Source organism: Podarcis cretensis, assembly GCF_951804945.1.
Source record: "Podarcis cretensis genome assembly, chromosome: 1".
In the NCBI taxonomy this organism is placed as follows: Eukaryota; Metazoa; Chordata; class Lepidosauria; order Squamata; family Lacertidae; genus Podarcis; species Podarcis cretensis.
The window spans coordinates 45402983-45419958 of NC_137170.1; the positions used below are offsets into that span (position 1 = coordinate 45402983).

The 16976-nt window shown below is 43.2% G+C and overlaps 2 protein-coding genes across 5 annotated transcripts; both read left to right on the top strand.

The window, feature by feature from the left end:
- The first annotated feature begins 42 nt into the window (after positions 1–42).
- JMJD7 (jumonji domain containing 7) lies at positions 43–11107 on the top strand. Of its 4 annotated transcripts, none has more exons than XM_079965093.1 (8): positions 63–962; positions 2975–3128; positions 3754–4007; positions 4941–4997; positions 5459–5554; positions 6446–6543; positions 8059–8218; positions 10209–11107. In XM_079965093.1, the coding sequence occupies exons 1-8, from the start codon at positions 884–886 to the stop codon at positions 10298–10300; spliced, it is 990 nt and encodes a 329-aa protein (XP_079821219.1). In that variant the 5' UTR covers positions 63–883; the 3' UTR covers positions 10301–11107. The 4 variants fall into 4 exon arrangements, with proteins under 4 accessions (XP_079821221.1, XP_079821219.1, XP_079821222.1 ...); XM_079965094.1 differs by having other exon boundaries at positions 473–962; positions 6467–6543; XM_079965095.1 differs by lacking the exon at positions 4941–4997 and having other exon boundaries at positions 43–962.
- A 778-nt stretch (positions 11108–11885) lies between these two features.
- Positions 11886–16486, top strand: LOC307212993 (acyl-coenzyme A thioesterase 1-like). The gene is made up of 3 exons (XM_079970620.1): positions 11886–12581; positions 13265–13467; positions 14114–16486. Exons 1-3 carry the CDS (start codon positions 12116–12118, stop codon positions 14711–14713), a joined length of 1269 nt encoding a protein of 422 aa, XP_079826746.1. The 5' UTR covers positions 11886–12115; the 3' UTR covers positions 14714–16486.
- The last annotated feature ends 490 nt before the right edge of the window (positions 16487–16976 follow it).

Below are 16976 nucleotides of genomic sequence, written 5' to 3' on the forward strand. Positions count from 1 at the left end.
TGTTTTTTGCAGGGGGCGGGATCATGCTGGATTGGCCAGATTCTATATTTCCAAAACAAACCTTTCAGCATTCACTACCAATTAGTTTTTAAGAGCCTTTAGAGCAAAAATTACTTGCCTTTCTATAGAACAAATGCTGAACCACAACCAACTTCCATGGGCAGGAGTATGCATAGGCACAAATACCATTTTCTCCAGTTTTCGTTGCTTTGTTTACACAAATTCTAGTCACACAGTGGCCAGTAGTAATAGGTGCTCTATTATTTAACAAAAAATTGTTTCCATTAGCCTGCTCCTCCTTGATCAGTGATTGAAGATTGAGGATTGAGGGGGCTATTGGGTTATTTTAATTTTTATTAGGTATTTTGGTGTTTTATATCTTGATTTTATTCTGTGAACCACCCCGAGACCCCCGGGTATAGGGCAGTATATAAATTCAATAAATAATAATAATTGACTGGGTGTTTCAGCACCAAAATGTCCCAAGGTTCATGCCAAATTTGAAAATAAAAAAACTTTGGCCTCAATCTTGACTGGCCAAGTTTGGGCCACCACCCCACAAGAAACAACTAAATCTCCTCATGCATCACTGAAGTTTTTTGTTTTGTTATAGTAGAATTTAGATGAGAAAAGAGAGCCAGAACCGCCACTGACAGCAGCGAATTGACATAAACCCGAACCAGGGGAGCTTATTATCTTGACATGGCAGGCGGAGCTCTCCTCTCGCTCGCCCGTAGGGAGGCGGGCCTCGTTTCTCCCGCGCCCGGCGAGGCCGGCCCTCTCCTTGGGCAGCCGGAGAAGGGCGGAGCGCGAGCCGGACCCAAACGCGGCTCAGGCGGCCCGAGACGCAGCCGCTGCTGCTGAAGGAGCAGCAGCTCCCGCCATGGCGCAGGGCGAAGCGGAAGGGGAGGCGCTGCGGGCGGTGAGGCGCTGCCTAGAGGCTTTCCCGGCCGAGGCAAGGGGTGAGCCAGGCGGAAGGGAGGACCTTTGCATGGCCCTTCGCAGGGGAAGAGAGCGGGGAGGGCCAAATGGGCGGGCGAGGTTAATCGCCCTCCTCGCGGGCAGCATTAATGTTGCTTCCCTGACAGGATTTCTATCTCGGAGTGCAGTTGGGTTATCCGCGGCCGTTTAGGTGTTTGCCCGGGGGGGGGGGGGAGGGAGCGCGTTGATTTACCATACCTCGCAATTTCCTACCCCAGCTCTCAAAAGTGAAATATTCTGGACCCGGAAAAATGCACCCACTCGACCACCCTTCTTCTTACCGTTTTTGGGCTTGTGAGGAAAGCGAGAGCTTATCCCGGGCATCCCCTTCCCGTTGCAGGGGCAAGCCTTCAGTAGTCTGGAAAGGGCCATAAGTGGTCGAGCACATGTTTTGCACGTGTGTTAGAGCACATACAGGGCCGGATTTAGGTTTGATGAGACCCTAAGCTACTGAAGGTAATAGGGGCCCATGATAAGGATAATAACAAGCGATTAATAATACATTAAAACATACGTCCAGCTGTCCTTTGTCAACAACAAATTGTCGCTATTTTTGTGTGTTGAATATATGCTATATGGACCTAATTTATGGACCTAATAGGTATCTAAAGCCATTTGCACATAACAAAATATGTATTTTATCAAAGTAATTGTTGAACTGAAATACAATTAAGGAGAAGTATATTAATAGTGAAATAATTATTAAGCTCTAACTTAAAATGATTGAGGGCCCATTACTTACATCATAGGAGCCTACACAACACAAAGCACTGTTGCTGTATGTAGGTTTTATTTTATTTGCTTTTTATCTTCTGTTTTGGAAATGTACATCCAGGGTTTTATTTTCCTTTTAATTTTTGGGGGGGCTCCCAAGAGAGTGGGGCCCTAAACTATAGCTTGTTTAGCTTATACATAAATCCGGCACTGAGCACATATGTCAACTTGAAGTTCCTCTCCCAACACCCAGCCCCTTGGATAATTTCAAATAACTAGCCACAGGTCCCTGCCGAATGCACACGTCAGAATGTGGCTGGCTTTGGGGCAAGATGCCCTCAGTGGGGCTTTGTGGCTGAGCATGCTGCTATTCCTACTGCTTGCCTCTTCCTCAGATCTGAACAAGCCATCCAGAGAATGGACACTGCTAGGTATTCTTGCTCCTTCCACTTCTTCCTCAGACAGAAGGCATCAGAGATTGGCAGTAGGTCCCCTACTGGGGCACGGACCTCAGCAAGCGCCCAGTGATGCCAGTATTTGATGCCGGCCTTGTGTGCACAGTACATTAAACCACAGGATATGTTGTGTGTATCCGTATGGAATTTGTATATTGTGTATCATGTGCAGCAGCCTTTAAGTTTGTGGCTAAGCATGTCCACGGATTCTTGTATCTGTTCTTTGAATGTCTGTACCAATATTTTAAGTAAGTCCTAGATGCCAGGTTGGTAATAGTTGTATATATCATATAAACACATGCTACCTCTAATTGCCAAAACAAATAAACTGAAACTAAGCTGAACAGGTATCTGCATGAACATAATCAACAAACCTTGCCCAACCCAACATTTTGAAAAGTGAAGCTTGTTGAGAAAGTCTCATTTTTGTGACTTAAAATAAGCTGCAGGCTAAGAGAGCTTAAGAGCCCAGGATCTTCACTCCAAGCAAATAATAAGTTCTAACCCAGAACTTATTGTCATTATTGTTACTGTTGTTGTTATTGTTTTCGGCTTATGACTCATGGTTTGTTTGTAGGAAACAAAACCATGAGTCTGGATTCAGATGTAACTCTTAAGCCAAACCCATGGTTTAACTGTCAACAGCACGGCAGCAACAGGAGTAGGGGAGGAGTGAAGTGTCCACAATTTTAGCCCTATGCACCAACTTCTTGTACGTTCACCTTTAAACCATAGTTAAGATTAACTGTGACATGTGAATGGGGCCAGTCCTTGAAATGGTAGCACGATCATTCACAGAAGCGTTTTTTCTTTTGCCTGAACAGAGTTGAGTTTCACAGATTCTCTGCCATATCTTGATAGCCTTCCATCCCCCTTGGAGTTCTATCGGGAATGGGTTTGCCCAAACAAGCCATGTATAATTCGGAATGCAGTCAACCATTGGCCAGCTCTGAAGAAGTGGACATTAGCTTACCTGAGGTAGGAATCTGCCTGGCAGTCCCTAGCTTCAAATATAAAGTACACAGCATGGAAATACTGGAAATAAATTGATTGGTGATGTTTCTTAATAAGAGAGTTGCCAGCAAAAACAAATCCCTCCATGAAGTCATCAGCTTCACAGGAGAAAATTTAGTCAGAACTGTTGGGGCTGTTTTACTATTTATGATTTTTATTTATTTATTGAATTAGTATCCTAGTCTTCCTCCTGAAGGAGCTCGAGGAGGCTGTTGTATCTGAGAGAGCTGGGACCAGGGGTGGGAAAATATTTCTAATTTCTGGGCACCAATATTAAGTCATTAGACACCAGAATTACCATTAAAAGGCAAAGGTGGCTTGTAGACCTGTAAGAAAATAATCCAAAACCCACAGCTGGACAGTGTGTTCATTAGGACCAAACAAAATATCACAAAATAGTGAGCAAGCTTTCAAGTTCTACATAGCTCTTTGTTAGACTTGATGTTACACAAAGCAAGGGGTTTGAAGATGGGATGTGAGGGGCAAAAAATGAAAGTCCAAAAATTAGGCTGCATGTTGTAGCCATGAGGTCTGCATTTAGATTGCAATTTATTGCATAGTGGTAAACGTCTGATGTATTTTGGTGCAGGGAAATAATGAACTCCAAGCTGGTGAGTGTGGCAGTAACTCCAAATGGTTATGCTGATGCAGTTTATCAGGACTGGTTTGTTATGCCAGAGGAACGACACATGCCTTTCAGTGCTTTCTTGGACATTGTAGAGAAAAAAGTAACTTCTCCAGGGGTGTTCTATGTGCAAAAGCAGTGCTCGAACTTAACAGAAGAATTCCCTGAACTTATGGGAGATGTGGAGCCTGACATACCATGGATGAGTGAGGCCGTTGGTAAATATCAAAAGCTTAATTTTATCTATGTGTTGCACAGTCCATTTAAATGCAGTGCTTACAACTGATCCAGCAGTTTCAAGTTATGTACTTTTCTGCTGTTATTGGCCGCCTGCCCACCCGAAAAATGATGAATGCTGCAGCAAAAATTCACATTCTGGCTTGAAATACTCTGAAACATTGCATAATTCATGAATTTGTAGAGAGAGATGTATTGATGGCTTTGTAATTGTGCATGCAATTTCCATTCAAATGCTAAGCTGTACAAATTGTGATGTACAGTACTTGTAGATATAATAGACTTGGAGGTCTCTGATCATTTGTGTTGGATGGAGGAAGGACGAGGCAAAGGGAAGAATACTTTCCATTCCCCACCAGCAGTTGTCACCACAGCAACAGCAAGCCTCCTTAAGATAAGAAGATTTCTCTGGGAGCAGTGGGTCCTTTTTGAGACAAGACTAGAGGGTTTCTGCTTATGTAGATACCAGATTCTTGGATAGGGTACCCCACTCATACAGGGATATTCATATGGCAAGAAGTGCAAAATCAGGATAGAAACACAAATATCTCAAAATTTTTCAGGCCTGATAAAAGTAAATGAGCATTTAAATTACTTTTTAAAAAATAAATGTCTGCTCTTTAAGGGTGATTGCTATATACATGGGAATTTTGCTTCAGACTAAGCTTCCTATCCAGGATGGAAAAACTGAAGCCAGAGTTGAATTAATATAATTGTCCCCTGCTGCTTTCATTGTCATTATAAACTTGTTCTTTATTGTGTAGGTGGGCCTTTAGTAGCCTGTCCTTCCATGTTTCTTAATAAAGGATGATAATAAATTGATCTAGCAGAAAGGTCTTAATCTGGGGATCTTTCAGCACAAGACAACAGAAATTATTTTTCTCAGATTTATTACTTCTTTCTTTTTCATATAGGAAAGAAGCCTGACGCTGTTAATTTCTGGCTGGGAGAATCTGCTGCAGTGACATCTTGTATGTACCATGAAATAAATGTATTATTATTACTATTGGCTTTGAGGTCAAGGATGGGGAAAGATATTCCTTTAGAAAACTTGCATGTGTCTTCTGAACATTTAGCTATACTCATCTTAGTTGAATTTGGCTTTCCTTGAAGTTAGTGTAGACTGAGGTCTAGGGCTTTTTGCACTCTATAATCACTGCGTATCACATGTTTCCTCCCCACATGGAGCTTCATACCACTAGCTTCAGTGCCAATCTGTCAATTTGAGAGATTTTAAGCAGAGTTTGGAAAATCGAATGCCTAAAATTTGGTGCTTGGTGTGTAGAGAAAAGCAATCGCACCTAGTGCTGGTATAAATGCAGATTCTTACAGCTTTCATACTTCTGTGAGTATTTTTAGCACTGACTATATTAAGGATAAAGAAACTATCCTTCTTTTCCCCCAACCTTTCATTTCCCCCCTCCAATCTTAGTACATAAAGACCATTATGAAAACTTGTACTGTGTGATCTCTGGAGAGAAACATTTTCTGCTGCATCCGCCAAGTGATCGTCCCTTCATCCCATATGGTACGTATTCTGAGAAGCAGAGGGTGGTGAAGTAAGATGCATACTGTTGCTATTTTGGGAGAAAATAGAATTAGGAGGATGAATTTAGGCAACATTTTAATATGCAGCAGGGGGTCAGATTTACTTTATAACTGGAGAGGACTGCATCCCCTTCCAGCAGCTCATGACAGTGGGTGGAGGATGGGGTCAGAAACAAAAGTGGGCAGAGCAATGAATATAAATTTTCACTTTGTACAGTAGGCTAGTTTCTTCACACACCAATCTCTATCCACTATCCCAGCAAGCAAGAGGCATTATCAGAGTTCAAGGACACATTCCAGCCAGGAAAAAAGCTGGGTGTGAAGCAAGACCAGTAAAAGAAGTGGCCTGAGGAGAGAGAGTTTGACTGGGGAGGGAGCATGGCCTAAAGAGTCCCAATGGCCGGATAGAGAGCTCTGAGGGCTACATTCGGCCCCTGGGCCTGAGGATTCCATGCCTTTGCCCCTTTCTTGAAAAGCAGCTGAGGTGGGGAGTAACAATTTAAATCACTGTCATCCAGGATGAAGTGGTTCTAATATTTTGCACTCAGGTTAGTTCACCATTTAAACCCCCTGCCCATGACGTTGCTACTAACCACGGGAGGAATTTTTTAAAAATGCTTGTTTAATTTTTCTACATTGTGGCTAGTAGCAGCAACAAATATGTGGGTATTTCTTAGGAAAGTAAAAACGTAAGGAGGTCTAGTCATGTTAACATCTGGATTGTTTTCAGGTTTTATAACAGATAGTATGCTCAAAGCCAGTTCCCAACAAGTGCCTGGCTAAACTAAATTCTACCCCTATAATTTTAGTCTATATTTAATGCTTAACATTGACATTCTCTTTGCCTCTGTTCTATGCCCTCTTCCAACAGTTTTCATGCTTCACATTTCAGAATTGTATCCATCAGCAACCTACCACATAGCAGAAAACGGGTCATTTGAAGTTGTGGATGACAAAGCTGCAGAGAAGGTAATGGTTTTTGTGTTAAGTGCTGTCTGAGGGCAGCTGCTAAGAGGGAATGAATGAATGAATGAACGAATGAATGAATGAATGAAGTGTTGAGGCCTGCTTTGTTTTTTGGATCGGGCTTCTTCACAGCACACCTCTATTTGATTTTTTTGAATATTTATTTACCCCCTTTATTAAATCTGGTTAAAAAGGGTAAGAATGCTGTTGGCAAATATGGGTAGACACTCATGTTCAAATAATTGTTTATTTTATTTTTCTATTTTTCATATGCATCCCTTGTCAAAAGGCCCACAGGGTGGTTTACAGGACAGCACAGAATACACAATATATAAAAATATATAACATAATATCCGTGCAATACAAAACATTAAATGTTATATAAACAGAATTCATAACAATAAGCAATATATAGCAATCTTGTTGTCAATCATCTGTTTTGATAGACAATGGAGTGCTCCTTCAGGGGTGAAGTCAAACTGCTGTGTTTGCAGCATCAAAGTGACCTCCCCAAGGCACAAGCCTGGGCAGTATCTGGGCTGCCCAGACAACAAGCCTTGCTGATGTGGTCCAAAGGAAAGCAGAACAATACGTTTCGCACCAGCTTGGCTGCAGGAATTGCTGGGAGGAGGCGTACAAGGCACCATCCAACCATCTTAGGGACTCCACTCTAGATTTGTGTAGGGTTTACTCCTTAGCCTTTTCTTCTAAGCAGAGGCTTAGGATCAGAGTTTTCCTTTTCCTAGATGGGCTACCTTCCCAGGTTGACGAACCTAGGAAGATCACAGGGTTTATTATCATAGGGGAGGTGGTTTTAATGCATAGTGAATGTGTGTGTCAATAGTCAGCCAAAATTTCCTCTCCCAAATAAAAAGGAAAAAATGTAATTTAAACATATGTAGTACATATGCAAATCTAGGTTTGTCATATTTCAAACAGTGAAAATCTGGACAGAGCCCCACCTTTTCTTTTTGAGCCAAAAAATATTATGTTTCTGTATTTTTAAAATGGAAAATCAGCAAAAACTGCACTGTCTACATGGGCTGCCATACGCCCAGATTTTCCTGGACATTTGAGGGATTCCTGCCTGGACGCTGCTGCCAACTGCAGTATTCCAGATATGTCTGGGAAATTCCGGATGTATGGCAACCCTAGCAAATCCATTTTTACATGCCAGTATTTCTGTCACTAACCCACCACCACCACCACCCAATCTTTAGATTTTGCTTTAGGCAATAGATGGGTGCTCTCCAGGGAGATGGAAAAAATGGAATGTTGGGTTACCTAATAGTTAGAAGCATAGCTGTCAACTATTCCCCTTTTTTAAGGGAAATTCCCTTATTCCGAATAGGATTCCTCACAAGAAAAGGGAACAGTTGACAGCTATGGTTAGAAGGGAATACACTGCTAGATGTTTTTCAACTATTTGTCACCAAATAAGGAAATTTCTGAAGGAATACAGCATTTCTTTTGTTAAATAGAGCATTTCTCTTGTTCCATAACTTTTCATCCTCATAGGTGCCCTGGATTCCATTGGATCCTTTAAATCCAGATCTAGAACGATTTCCAGAATATGCCCAGGCAAAGCCTTTGCAGTGCACTGTGAAGTCTGGAGAGATGTTGTATCTTCCTTCTCTCTGGTTCCATCATGTTCAGCAGTCACATGGCTGCATAGCAGGTGAGAGGAGTGAGGCATGCGCAAGCACACCAAATTTCACATGTCATGTTTCTCCTTCAAGATGGGTTTTGTGGTTCCCTCAGTCTACTATCAGTTGGATTTCTTTATCCCATTTCCAGCCACAATTAGCTATCTTTACATATAGGCTTGGATCTGGAGATCTTGTGGGCAAAATTCTGCTTAGAGGACACTTCTGCTAGTGGATGGGTGGGGGAGGTGTTGAGCGGGAGATGATGCAGGAAGGTGCAAGGGGAAAGGAGAGTCAGCCAAAATTGCCTCCCATCAGAAAGAACTTCCTCTGGATCAAAGACTGTTCTGCAAATGGAATGAGTCTTTGCATTTGTGGAACAGGAAATCGGGACCCGAGCTGTAGTGTTTGATTAGATGAAGCTTAAAGAGTGTCAAGATAATTTGGGACCTCAGTTGGAAAATTCAAATCTCTCCCTCCTTTTTACTAATCAACATGGGCCACAATTCAACAACTTTTGTGTGAACTCAGGTAGAAGTCGCACAAGGGCATATTCATTTCAAATGGGGCTTGTGCAGATTCTGTACTGTGGATCAAATATGTGCCTTTGTTTTACTTTCTGTTTCCTTACAAAATTGTTACTATAAAAAGCATCAGCACCACCTTTTGGTGTTGAGCTGAGAAGAGCATCCCGGCAATAATTAATTGTACTAATAGGGCCAGTTGTTGATGTAGAAAAAAAAGATTATTATCCTGCTTTTTAATTTATTAACAGAGCCATAACATAAATATGCACTTCACCAAAACCTCCATAGGTATATTTTTTAGGATATTGAATAAATAAAATAAAATAAATAAAGTCAAAGTGACTGTTAAATATGTTCTGTCTTACCCTGATCAACTGAAGGTAACTGTCACTAATTAATAGACCAGGACTACTAAACAAAATTCAAATACATGAGAATAAAGTGGATTACTTATTCATTTATTACTATAAAGGGGTTTTAAATGCAAAAGCATTTAAAGTGTCTGTTATATAAACCTGACATGTTAGGTCAGAGGCTTTTAAAATGTCCTATCCTTTGCAGATTTTTACATATTAATCTGCTTATTAACAACTCCTGCACATTTACAGAAGATTTCAGGATACATTGTAGGGATATACTCAGTTCATTTGAGGTAGCCAACACTCCACCTTGGCTCCAGGACAGCCAGGAATGCAATTGAACACTAATGTGGAAGGTCATCAGATGGTAAACTGAGGCTAAAATAATAGCCCAAGGCCACCCAGCAACAGCATAGCTGATCAGTGATTTAAATCCATGTCTACTACCAAGCCCCTTGGATGTCTTAAAATCTTTTCAGTTGTATTCTGTAGACCTATTGAAATGAATAAACCTAAGTCATGTCCATTAACTTCAATGGGCCTACTGTGAGCAGGACTAATCCTGAATAACACCCTTTATGAGGATAAATTTCTATGTTATACAGTGGTACCTCGGGTTAAGTACTTAATTCGTTCCGGAGGTCCGTTCTTAACCTGAAACTGTTCTTAGCCTGAAGCACCCCCTTATCTAATGGGGCCTCCTGCTGCTGCTGCTGCACCGCCGGAGAACAATTTCTGTTCTCATCCTGAAGCAGAGTTCATAACCCAAGGTACTATTTCTGGGTTAGCAGAGTCTGTAACCTGAAGCATCTGTAACCTGAAGCGTATGTAACCCGAGGTACCACTGTACTAGCAGTGCAGTAGCCACTGAGGTGATTTCAGCCATGCCAGAAAAATTCCCGTTTTTCAAGTGGTCACAATAACTTAGTTAAAATTGGCTGAATAGTTTCATTTTCCAATGGCTATCATATTGCTACTGTGTAATGTATTAATCAGTTCTGAAGTTCTATTTCTTATTGAGATTGGGGCAAACAATGGAAAGACTTGTAGCTTTTGTGTTGAGCTGAAAACTACCAAAATGAGTTTTTCCAAACACAGATGATAAGTTATGTCATTTTCTTTTTTCTCCCCCTCAGTGAATTATTGGTATGACATGGAATATGATCTAAAATACTCTTATTATCAGCTGCTGGATTCTCTCACAAAAGCTATGGCACGGAAATCTTAAGGTCTTGGAACAGCTAACCTACTGATGTGGAACTACGGCTGGAATGTGAACAATTTAATTATGGCCTATTAAATCAAGACAAAAGGCAACTGTTTTGCTCCTGACAGTTGTTTTGCTGTCACTGAAGCTTAACATCATGTGGATGTTCATGGCATTGTGGACAAAATGGCACCTTATATGGTGGTTTACCTTAAGTAACCGTTGAGATCAAGCACATGAGATGAATATCACCTGCATGGATGAAGCACATTTTCTGGATCTGTTTCAGTCAGGCTTCACAATAATGTAGTTCCTATGGTGGAAAGTCCATTTCTGGAGATCGACAGGGCCCTAACTTGTCCTCAGTACATTAGATCATCTGTATGAATATTCTGGAGGAATATTACAGGGAACCAGGCAGAGGGCCTTCTTGGTAGTGGCACCCACCCTGTGGAACACCCATCAGATGTCAAGCAGAAAAGTAACTATACAACCTGTAGAAGACATCTGAAGGCAGCCCTGTATAGGGAAGTTTTTGATGTTTTATTACGTTTCTGTATATGGGCAGGGTACAAATAAAATCATTATTATTATTAGTGGTCTGGTTGGGGGTTAATAACCTGAAGTTGAATCAATACAAGAGCGAAATTATGATAGCAGTCTTCTATTTAATAGGGGTTTTTTTGCCTGTTAAGGATGTGGTCAACTCCTTTGGTCACAATTGTTTGCAGCAGCCACCAGGAGTGCTTTTATCATCTCATCACTTACATAACCAAGATTCTGTTGGCTATACTCTTTTCCGGAAATAAATACTGGTGACCTCATGGATTGACGACTGCCATGTTTTCAGTGTAAAACTGTCCTTTACAACTGTTTGAAAGCTTCAACTAAAATAGAATGCAGCCGCTCGCCCTCTCATGAATGCAGACCAAAGAAAGCATTTCATAGAATTATCGAGCTGGAAGGGACCCTGAGGGTCATCTAGTCCAACCTCCTGCAATGCAGGAATCTTAACTAAAGCATCCATGACAGATGGCCATCCAACCTCTGCTTAAAAACCTCCAAGGAAGGAGAGTCCACCACCTTCTGAAGTCTGCTCCACTGTTGAATAGCTCTTACCACCAGAAAGTTCTTCCTGATATTTAGTCCTTGTATCTTGAAGTGAGCGAAGGATGTGAAAAGCAAACCTTAGCTTTAATTAACAAGGCATATAAAGCTTTGGGCTAAGGAATCGCCTATTCGGCCAAATTCTGACAGCTGCAGAGCTCACTACAGTGGTACGTTGGGTTAAGAACTCCATTCGTTCTGGAGGTCCGTTCTTAACCTGAAACTGTTCTTAACCTGAGGTACCACTTTAGCTAATGGGGCCTCCTGCCGCCGGGGCACGATTTCTGTTCTCATCCTGAAGTAAAGTTCTTAACCTGAGGTACTATTTCTGGGTCAGCGGAGTCTGTAACCTGAGGTACGACTATTGTGTCCGTCGAACTCAAGAAGACAAATTATTACGTTACAATTTGGAAGGGCAAACAGGTTCAAGCACCTCGCAAGCAAACAAAGGCTAATCCCCTGGGCAAACCCGTTTTCTTTCACATATCGCTTCTCAGGAGACGGGCAGCAACCTCTCAGTGTGTCCCCGCCAGCGAGTTAGGAAATACATTTCCCAGAAGCCCTAGCGAGACCGCTTCCTTTTGTGGGCAGCTTGCAAAGACCCGCTTGACTTTAGCCGGGGAGCAAGTTACCGGGCGCGCGCGTTTTTCCTTTTTCTAAAAGCATTGCTCGAAGGACAACTGCAGGCGCGTTGGGGAAGAGGCTGCTCCCTCCGGCAAGGCAGACCCGATGGCGGCGGCGGCGGCGGCGAGGATCCTGGTCTTGCCCTCTCCCCGCTGCCTGTGGGACGAGCCGGTCCAAGTGAAAGTCGAGGGTCTGGGGCCGCTGCAGGAGGTGACGCTGCGAGCATCCTTGGTGGACGAGAGCGGCGAGCTTTTCCAGTCGCTCGCCTACTACCGGGCTGGCAGCAGCGGCGAGCTCGACCTCAGCCGCTCGGCGTCGCAGGGCGGCAGCTACTCCGGCGTGGAGCCCATGGGGTTGCTGTGGTCGCTGGCATCCCAGACGCCCTTCAAGCGCCTGGCTAAGAGGGACGTCCTCAGCCCTTTCCGCGTCACCTACGAGGTGCTCGACGGGCGCGGAGTCTCCGGGCGGCTCCTCGGCGAGTGCTGCAGCGAGAGGAGCTTTCTGGCCGACGGCGTGGAGAGGATCCCGGTGCGAGAAGGCAGGCTCCGAGCCACGCTCTTCCTGCCACCCGGTGAGCTTCATTCATCCCCCCCCCCCGAGGGTCACGAGGTTGCCACGCTCCTCGGATGAGCATTGAATGGCTCACCTCGGAAGCGTGGGCACTGCCCTTCCTGCCCATACATAATCGACGGAGAGAGCCTCAACCAGCTTCGGGAGTTCATAGGATGGTTGAGTTGGATCCCAAGGGTCATGCAGTTCAACCCCCTGCAATACACTAATTCTGCCCACAGCCGCCTCTGGGTGGGCTCGAACCAACAACCTTCTGGTTAACAGTCAGATGCACTAACCCACTGTGCCACCCTATCTTGTGGCTTTGAACTTCTTCCCCAGATGTTGCGAGGGTGGTGGGGAAGGCTTTTTCTCCTTCCGGGTGACTCCCATCAGACCCAGTCTCATTGGATCAATGGAAAAGGGGTGATGGGAGCTGGCTGACTGCCAAGTTCCAGGGTTCCTAATCTCTGCTCTACCCAATAGATATATTAAATTTTATTTGGGCATTTATAGCCCACAGCTCTATGATAAGTTCAAGGCAGCTTATAAAGAAGAACTCACAGCAGAAAAATAAAATGGAGCTGAACAAACCAATAGTGCCGTAAACACATCACCATGAAAAGGGAAGAGGGGATTCTTGAGATACACAATACCATACTCTGATCATAAGCCCATTTTTAATGATTAAATTCTTTTTTTTAGGCCCTGGACCGTTCCCAGGACTCATTGATTTGTATGGAAGTGGAGGAGGTCTTGTGGAATACAGAGCCAGTCTTCTGGCAAGCCGAGGTTTTGCTACACTGGCTGTTGCTTACATGCACTTTGAGGATTTGCCAAGTTTCCCAGAGTTCTTTGAAGTGGACTATTTTGGTGAGGCTGTAGAGTTCTTGCGGAAACAGCAGCAGGTAAGAGGCTCGCTAGAATCGCAGTTCTTTGGTGTTGTGTGCTGCCTGTTTTATTTAATTTAATGCATTTATGCCAAAAGGTTCCCAGAGAGGCTTAAAAGAGATCAAGTACTAAGAGGGCTCCAAGTTCACCATGTAAAAAGACAAGACACGTGAGGAAAAGGGAGCAGGAAGGAAGAGGTAAAATCCAGCTCAAGCAGAAGTTCTCGCAAGTTATAGTTCTTACGATACATTTATTTCAACACTTAATATACTGTCTTCAGTAGATGCCTGCCTATGCAGAATATGGTTGGCTAGAAGAACAGCAACTCCTTGCCACAATTTCAGTGGTGATTCTGACTGCCTTGAAAAGCGCAGCTCCTCCCAGGAAGCGTTCTTCTGCCCAGTTCAGATTCAGGAGCCGGTGACAGTGTCCAGGGCCAAGGCTAGAAAACCGGGGCAGCTCCTACACTCAGTTCTTCCATCAGACACTGACTGTGGCAGTTATATGCCCCTTTCAGTTTCCAATTCTCTTAAGAGCAGGGGGAGTGCTTTTTTCTTCATTACCGCGTAGCGCTAAATCCTTCTAACCAGCAGGCTTTTTAAAAGGGGGATAAAACTGACAAACATGGAGCTGACGGCAGTCCTTATCCAACTGTTGTTTCAGGTGAGAGCTACAGCGATTGGAGTCCTAGGACTTTCCAAAGGAGCAGATCTTGCCCTTGCTCTAGCTACGTTTTGGCCAGGTATCAGAGCGGCAGTCAGCATTTCTGGCTCAGGTGTTAATGCTTTTACCCCCCTGCGAGTGAAGGGGCTCACTATTCCTGCCTTTCCATGGGACATGGAGAAGATTAAGGTCACCAGTGATCCCGGAGGTGTGGATTTCTCAGAAATCATGGCCGACCCCAAAGACCCAGCTACCTGGCATTGCCGTATCCCTGTGGAGACGTCCCTAGCCAACTTCCTTTTTCTGTCAGGGCAGGATGACAAAAACTGGCCGAGTGAGTTGTTTTGTCGAGAAGCCGTTGGACACCTCAGGCGAAGTGGGCGCCGTGTGGAGTTCTATTGCTACCCCGGGGCAGGGCACCTCTTAGAGCCCCCCTATCTGCCTCTGTGCTATTCCTCATTTCACAGGCCACTGGGATTTCCCGTGGTCTGGGGAGGAAAATGGAGAGAACATGCAAAAGCACAGGAAGATGCCTGGCAGAGGATACTGGCTTTTTTCAGACAACACCTGCTGGATTCCACCGTTAAAAGTAATCTGTAGACTGTGGTTTTGTACATGTGTAAAGGAGCTGGTTCGCATCCCACTTGATGCGATCCCACTTGATGTGCGCATCCCACTTGAGATGTCGAGAACAGGTGCGACGCCTACCTGTTCAGCCACGACCAGGTACGCTAGTAATGCGCTACAGACCTCAGCCAAGGCAACTGGTGAAAGCACATTTCCCTCAATGGCTCTTCCAGAAACTGACTGTGGCAGTTATATGCCCCTTTCAGTTTCCAATTCTCTTAAGAGCAGGGGGAGTGCTTTTTTCTTCATTACCACGTAGCGATACTATGAGCACTTTGTCAGGATATAAGTGTAATGAGTGTTCTCTATTCGGCTTCATCTTAGAACTCAGATTTGAAATAACTTGTCATTTTGCAGCCAAACAAAGGCATGACAAGTTTACCAGCGCACTAGTGCCCTGGTCATGTGGCAGAGAAAGGTCATACCTAGCACACCTGCAGGGGTGTATCCTCCCTTCACCTGGCCACTTCATTTCCTCCTGTCTCATGCCACCCAAAAGGTCTTTTAAAGGAATCAATCTTGTTATTCATATCAAGCCAGACCTTCTTGTGAACCCTACCACTTAGCAAAATTTTGAGAAAGCCTGTTAAATTTACATACCTGTTGCTTTCCTTACATCTTAATACATTTATTATATTTCAGATCAACCTTAATTAAGTAATCAGTACATCAATATGCATTTAGCATCCATACACCTTGTTGGTACCTAGTAAGAGAATGGCTTGACAGAGAGATCTGTTCAGCGAAAGCGAGTGGTGATAATGCAATGCATTATTGCTGGCTGAGGCTCGATGAGAAAATTTACCTGATATGACAGTAAAAAAGTCAATAGAATAAATAGTGCAGAGGATGGCATTTGGTAGGGCACATTAATAGTGCAATCCTATACCTGTCTTCTCAGAAGTAAGCCCTATGGAGTTCAATTAGGTGTATTCCCAGATAAGTATGTATTTGATTGGAGTCTAGTAATACAAAACAGTAGCAAATCTAGAAAATCATTTTAGGAGAAAAGTGAACAACACCGATAAACGGAGAAGTCATCAAACTATGGTACAAATTACCAACAATAAACATGATTTCCTCTTGTTTCAGTGTAGTCGTTTGTTTTAGAAATAAATAAAGAGTAACTACACTGCCGAGACTATTTATAAAACTAACAGAAGGCTAGTGTGGTGTAATGGCTGGTTTGGGATTATGGACTTTATGGCGCCCTGTTTTAGCCACTGCTGCATCTGGAGAATAATATTCCTCTTAACTTTGAGTGAAATCCTATGCATATCAACTCAGATGTAAGTCTTGGAGGGGAGGAGTCTCTAGGGATGAGGAACCTGCACTCCTCCAGATGTTGCTGAACTCCAGCCAGGGGTAATGGGAGCAGGAGTGTAACACCTGGAGGCCACAGCCAGGTTCCCCATTTCTGGTTTAGCCTGTACTTTGATTTTTTGGCAGAGAAAGTATAATTATGTTTACCATCCACATTTACCAATCCATTTATATGTAGTGCGTGAAAATTGCCACACTCTTGAATTATGTCACTGTTCTTCCTTTGCTTTGTATAGCTCTATTCATTAAGCAATTTGTAATGATAACATTTCTTTATATGTTATTAAAAGTGGAAAGAGCTGTCTCCACAGGGATTTTGTGAAGTTTGATGTGATATCGCTGCTTCTGAAAGATTTTTGTAAATCCCCTTGAGTTGGGGGGGGGGTGTATAATGAGAGAGTATAAATAAAGAATCTAAAACTATGTTCAGAGAGCTTTTTTTATATATATAGCATGCATTACCCCTGTGGATGTTTTTAACACTGTATCAATGTTTAACCCTTCTTTTCTGATTCTTCCGAAGCGTATGGGAAATTGCAGATTAAACATTAACATGAAATTGAGTTCTGCCAAGAAGTTTGCTTGTTTAAAACAAAACCATCAGGATCAGTTATTAAACTAACCCCCCCTTCTTGTTCCAGTTATATGTAGGAGTATTAAAGTGCATTATGCACATTATTCTCTTTAATCTCACACATTTTATATGTCAAAAGCTGACATAGCACCTGCTTTTGACATGAGTACAACATCCTTAGAGGATCCTGCTATGGATTTTAACCAGATCTGGGCCATTCATTCCACTCAAAGTTTTAAACTGATCATCAGCTTGGCTGTTCAAGGAAGTGGCAATGTATGAAATGGCCACTTTATGCCATTTGCCCTTTCCCCTTAAGTGAATGAACTAAAAGCAGTT

Bases quoted from the DNA above. Each gene is read 5' to 3' on its own strand.
- LOC307212993 (XM_079970620.1), top strand. From the start codon at position 12,116: ATGGCGGCGGCGGCGGCGGCGAGGATCCTGGTCTTGCCCTCTCCCCGC. The intron at 12,582-13,264 runs GTGAGCTTCATT...TCTTTTTTTTAG, and splicing joins CACGCTCTTCCTGCCACCCG to GCCCTGGACCGTTCCCAGGA. The intron at 13,468-14,113 runs GTAAGAGGCTCG...CTGTTGTTTCAG, and splicing joins TCTTGCGGAAACAGCAGCAG to GTGAGAGCTACAGCGATTGG.
- JMJD7 (XM_079965093.1), top strand. From the start codon at position 884: ATGGCGCAGGGCGAAGCGGAAGGGGAGGCGCTGCGGGCGGTGAGGCGC. The intron at 963-2,974 runs GTGAGCCAGGCG...TTGCCTGAACAG, and splicing joins TTTCCCGGCCGAGGCAAGGG to AGTTGAGTTTCACAGATTCT. The intron at 8,219-10,208 runs GTGAGAGGAGTG...TCTCCCCCTCAG, and splicing joins GTCACATGGCTGCATAGCAG to TGAATTATTGGTATGACATG.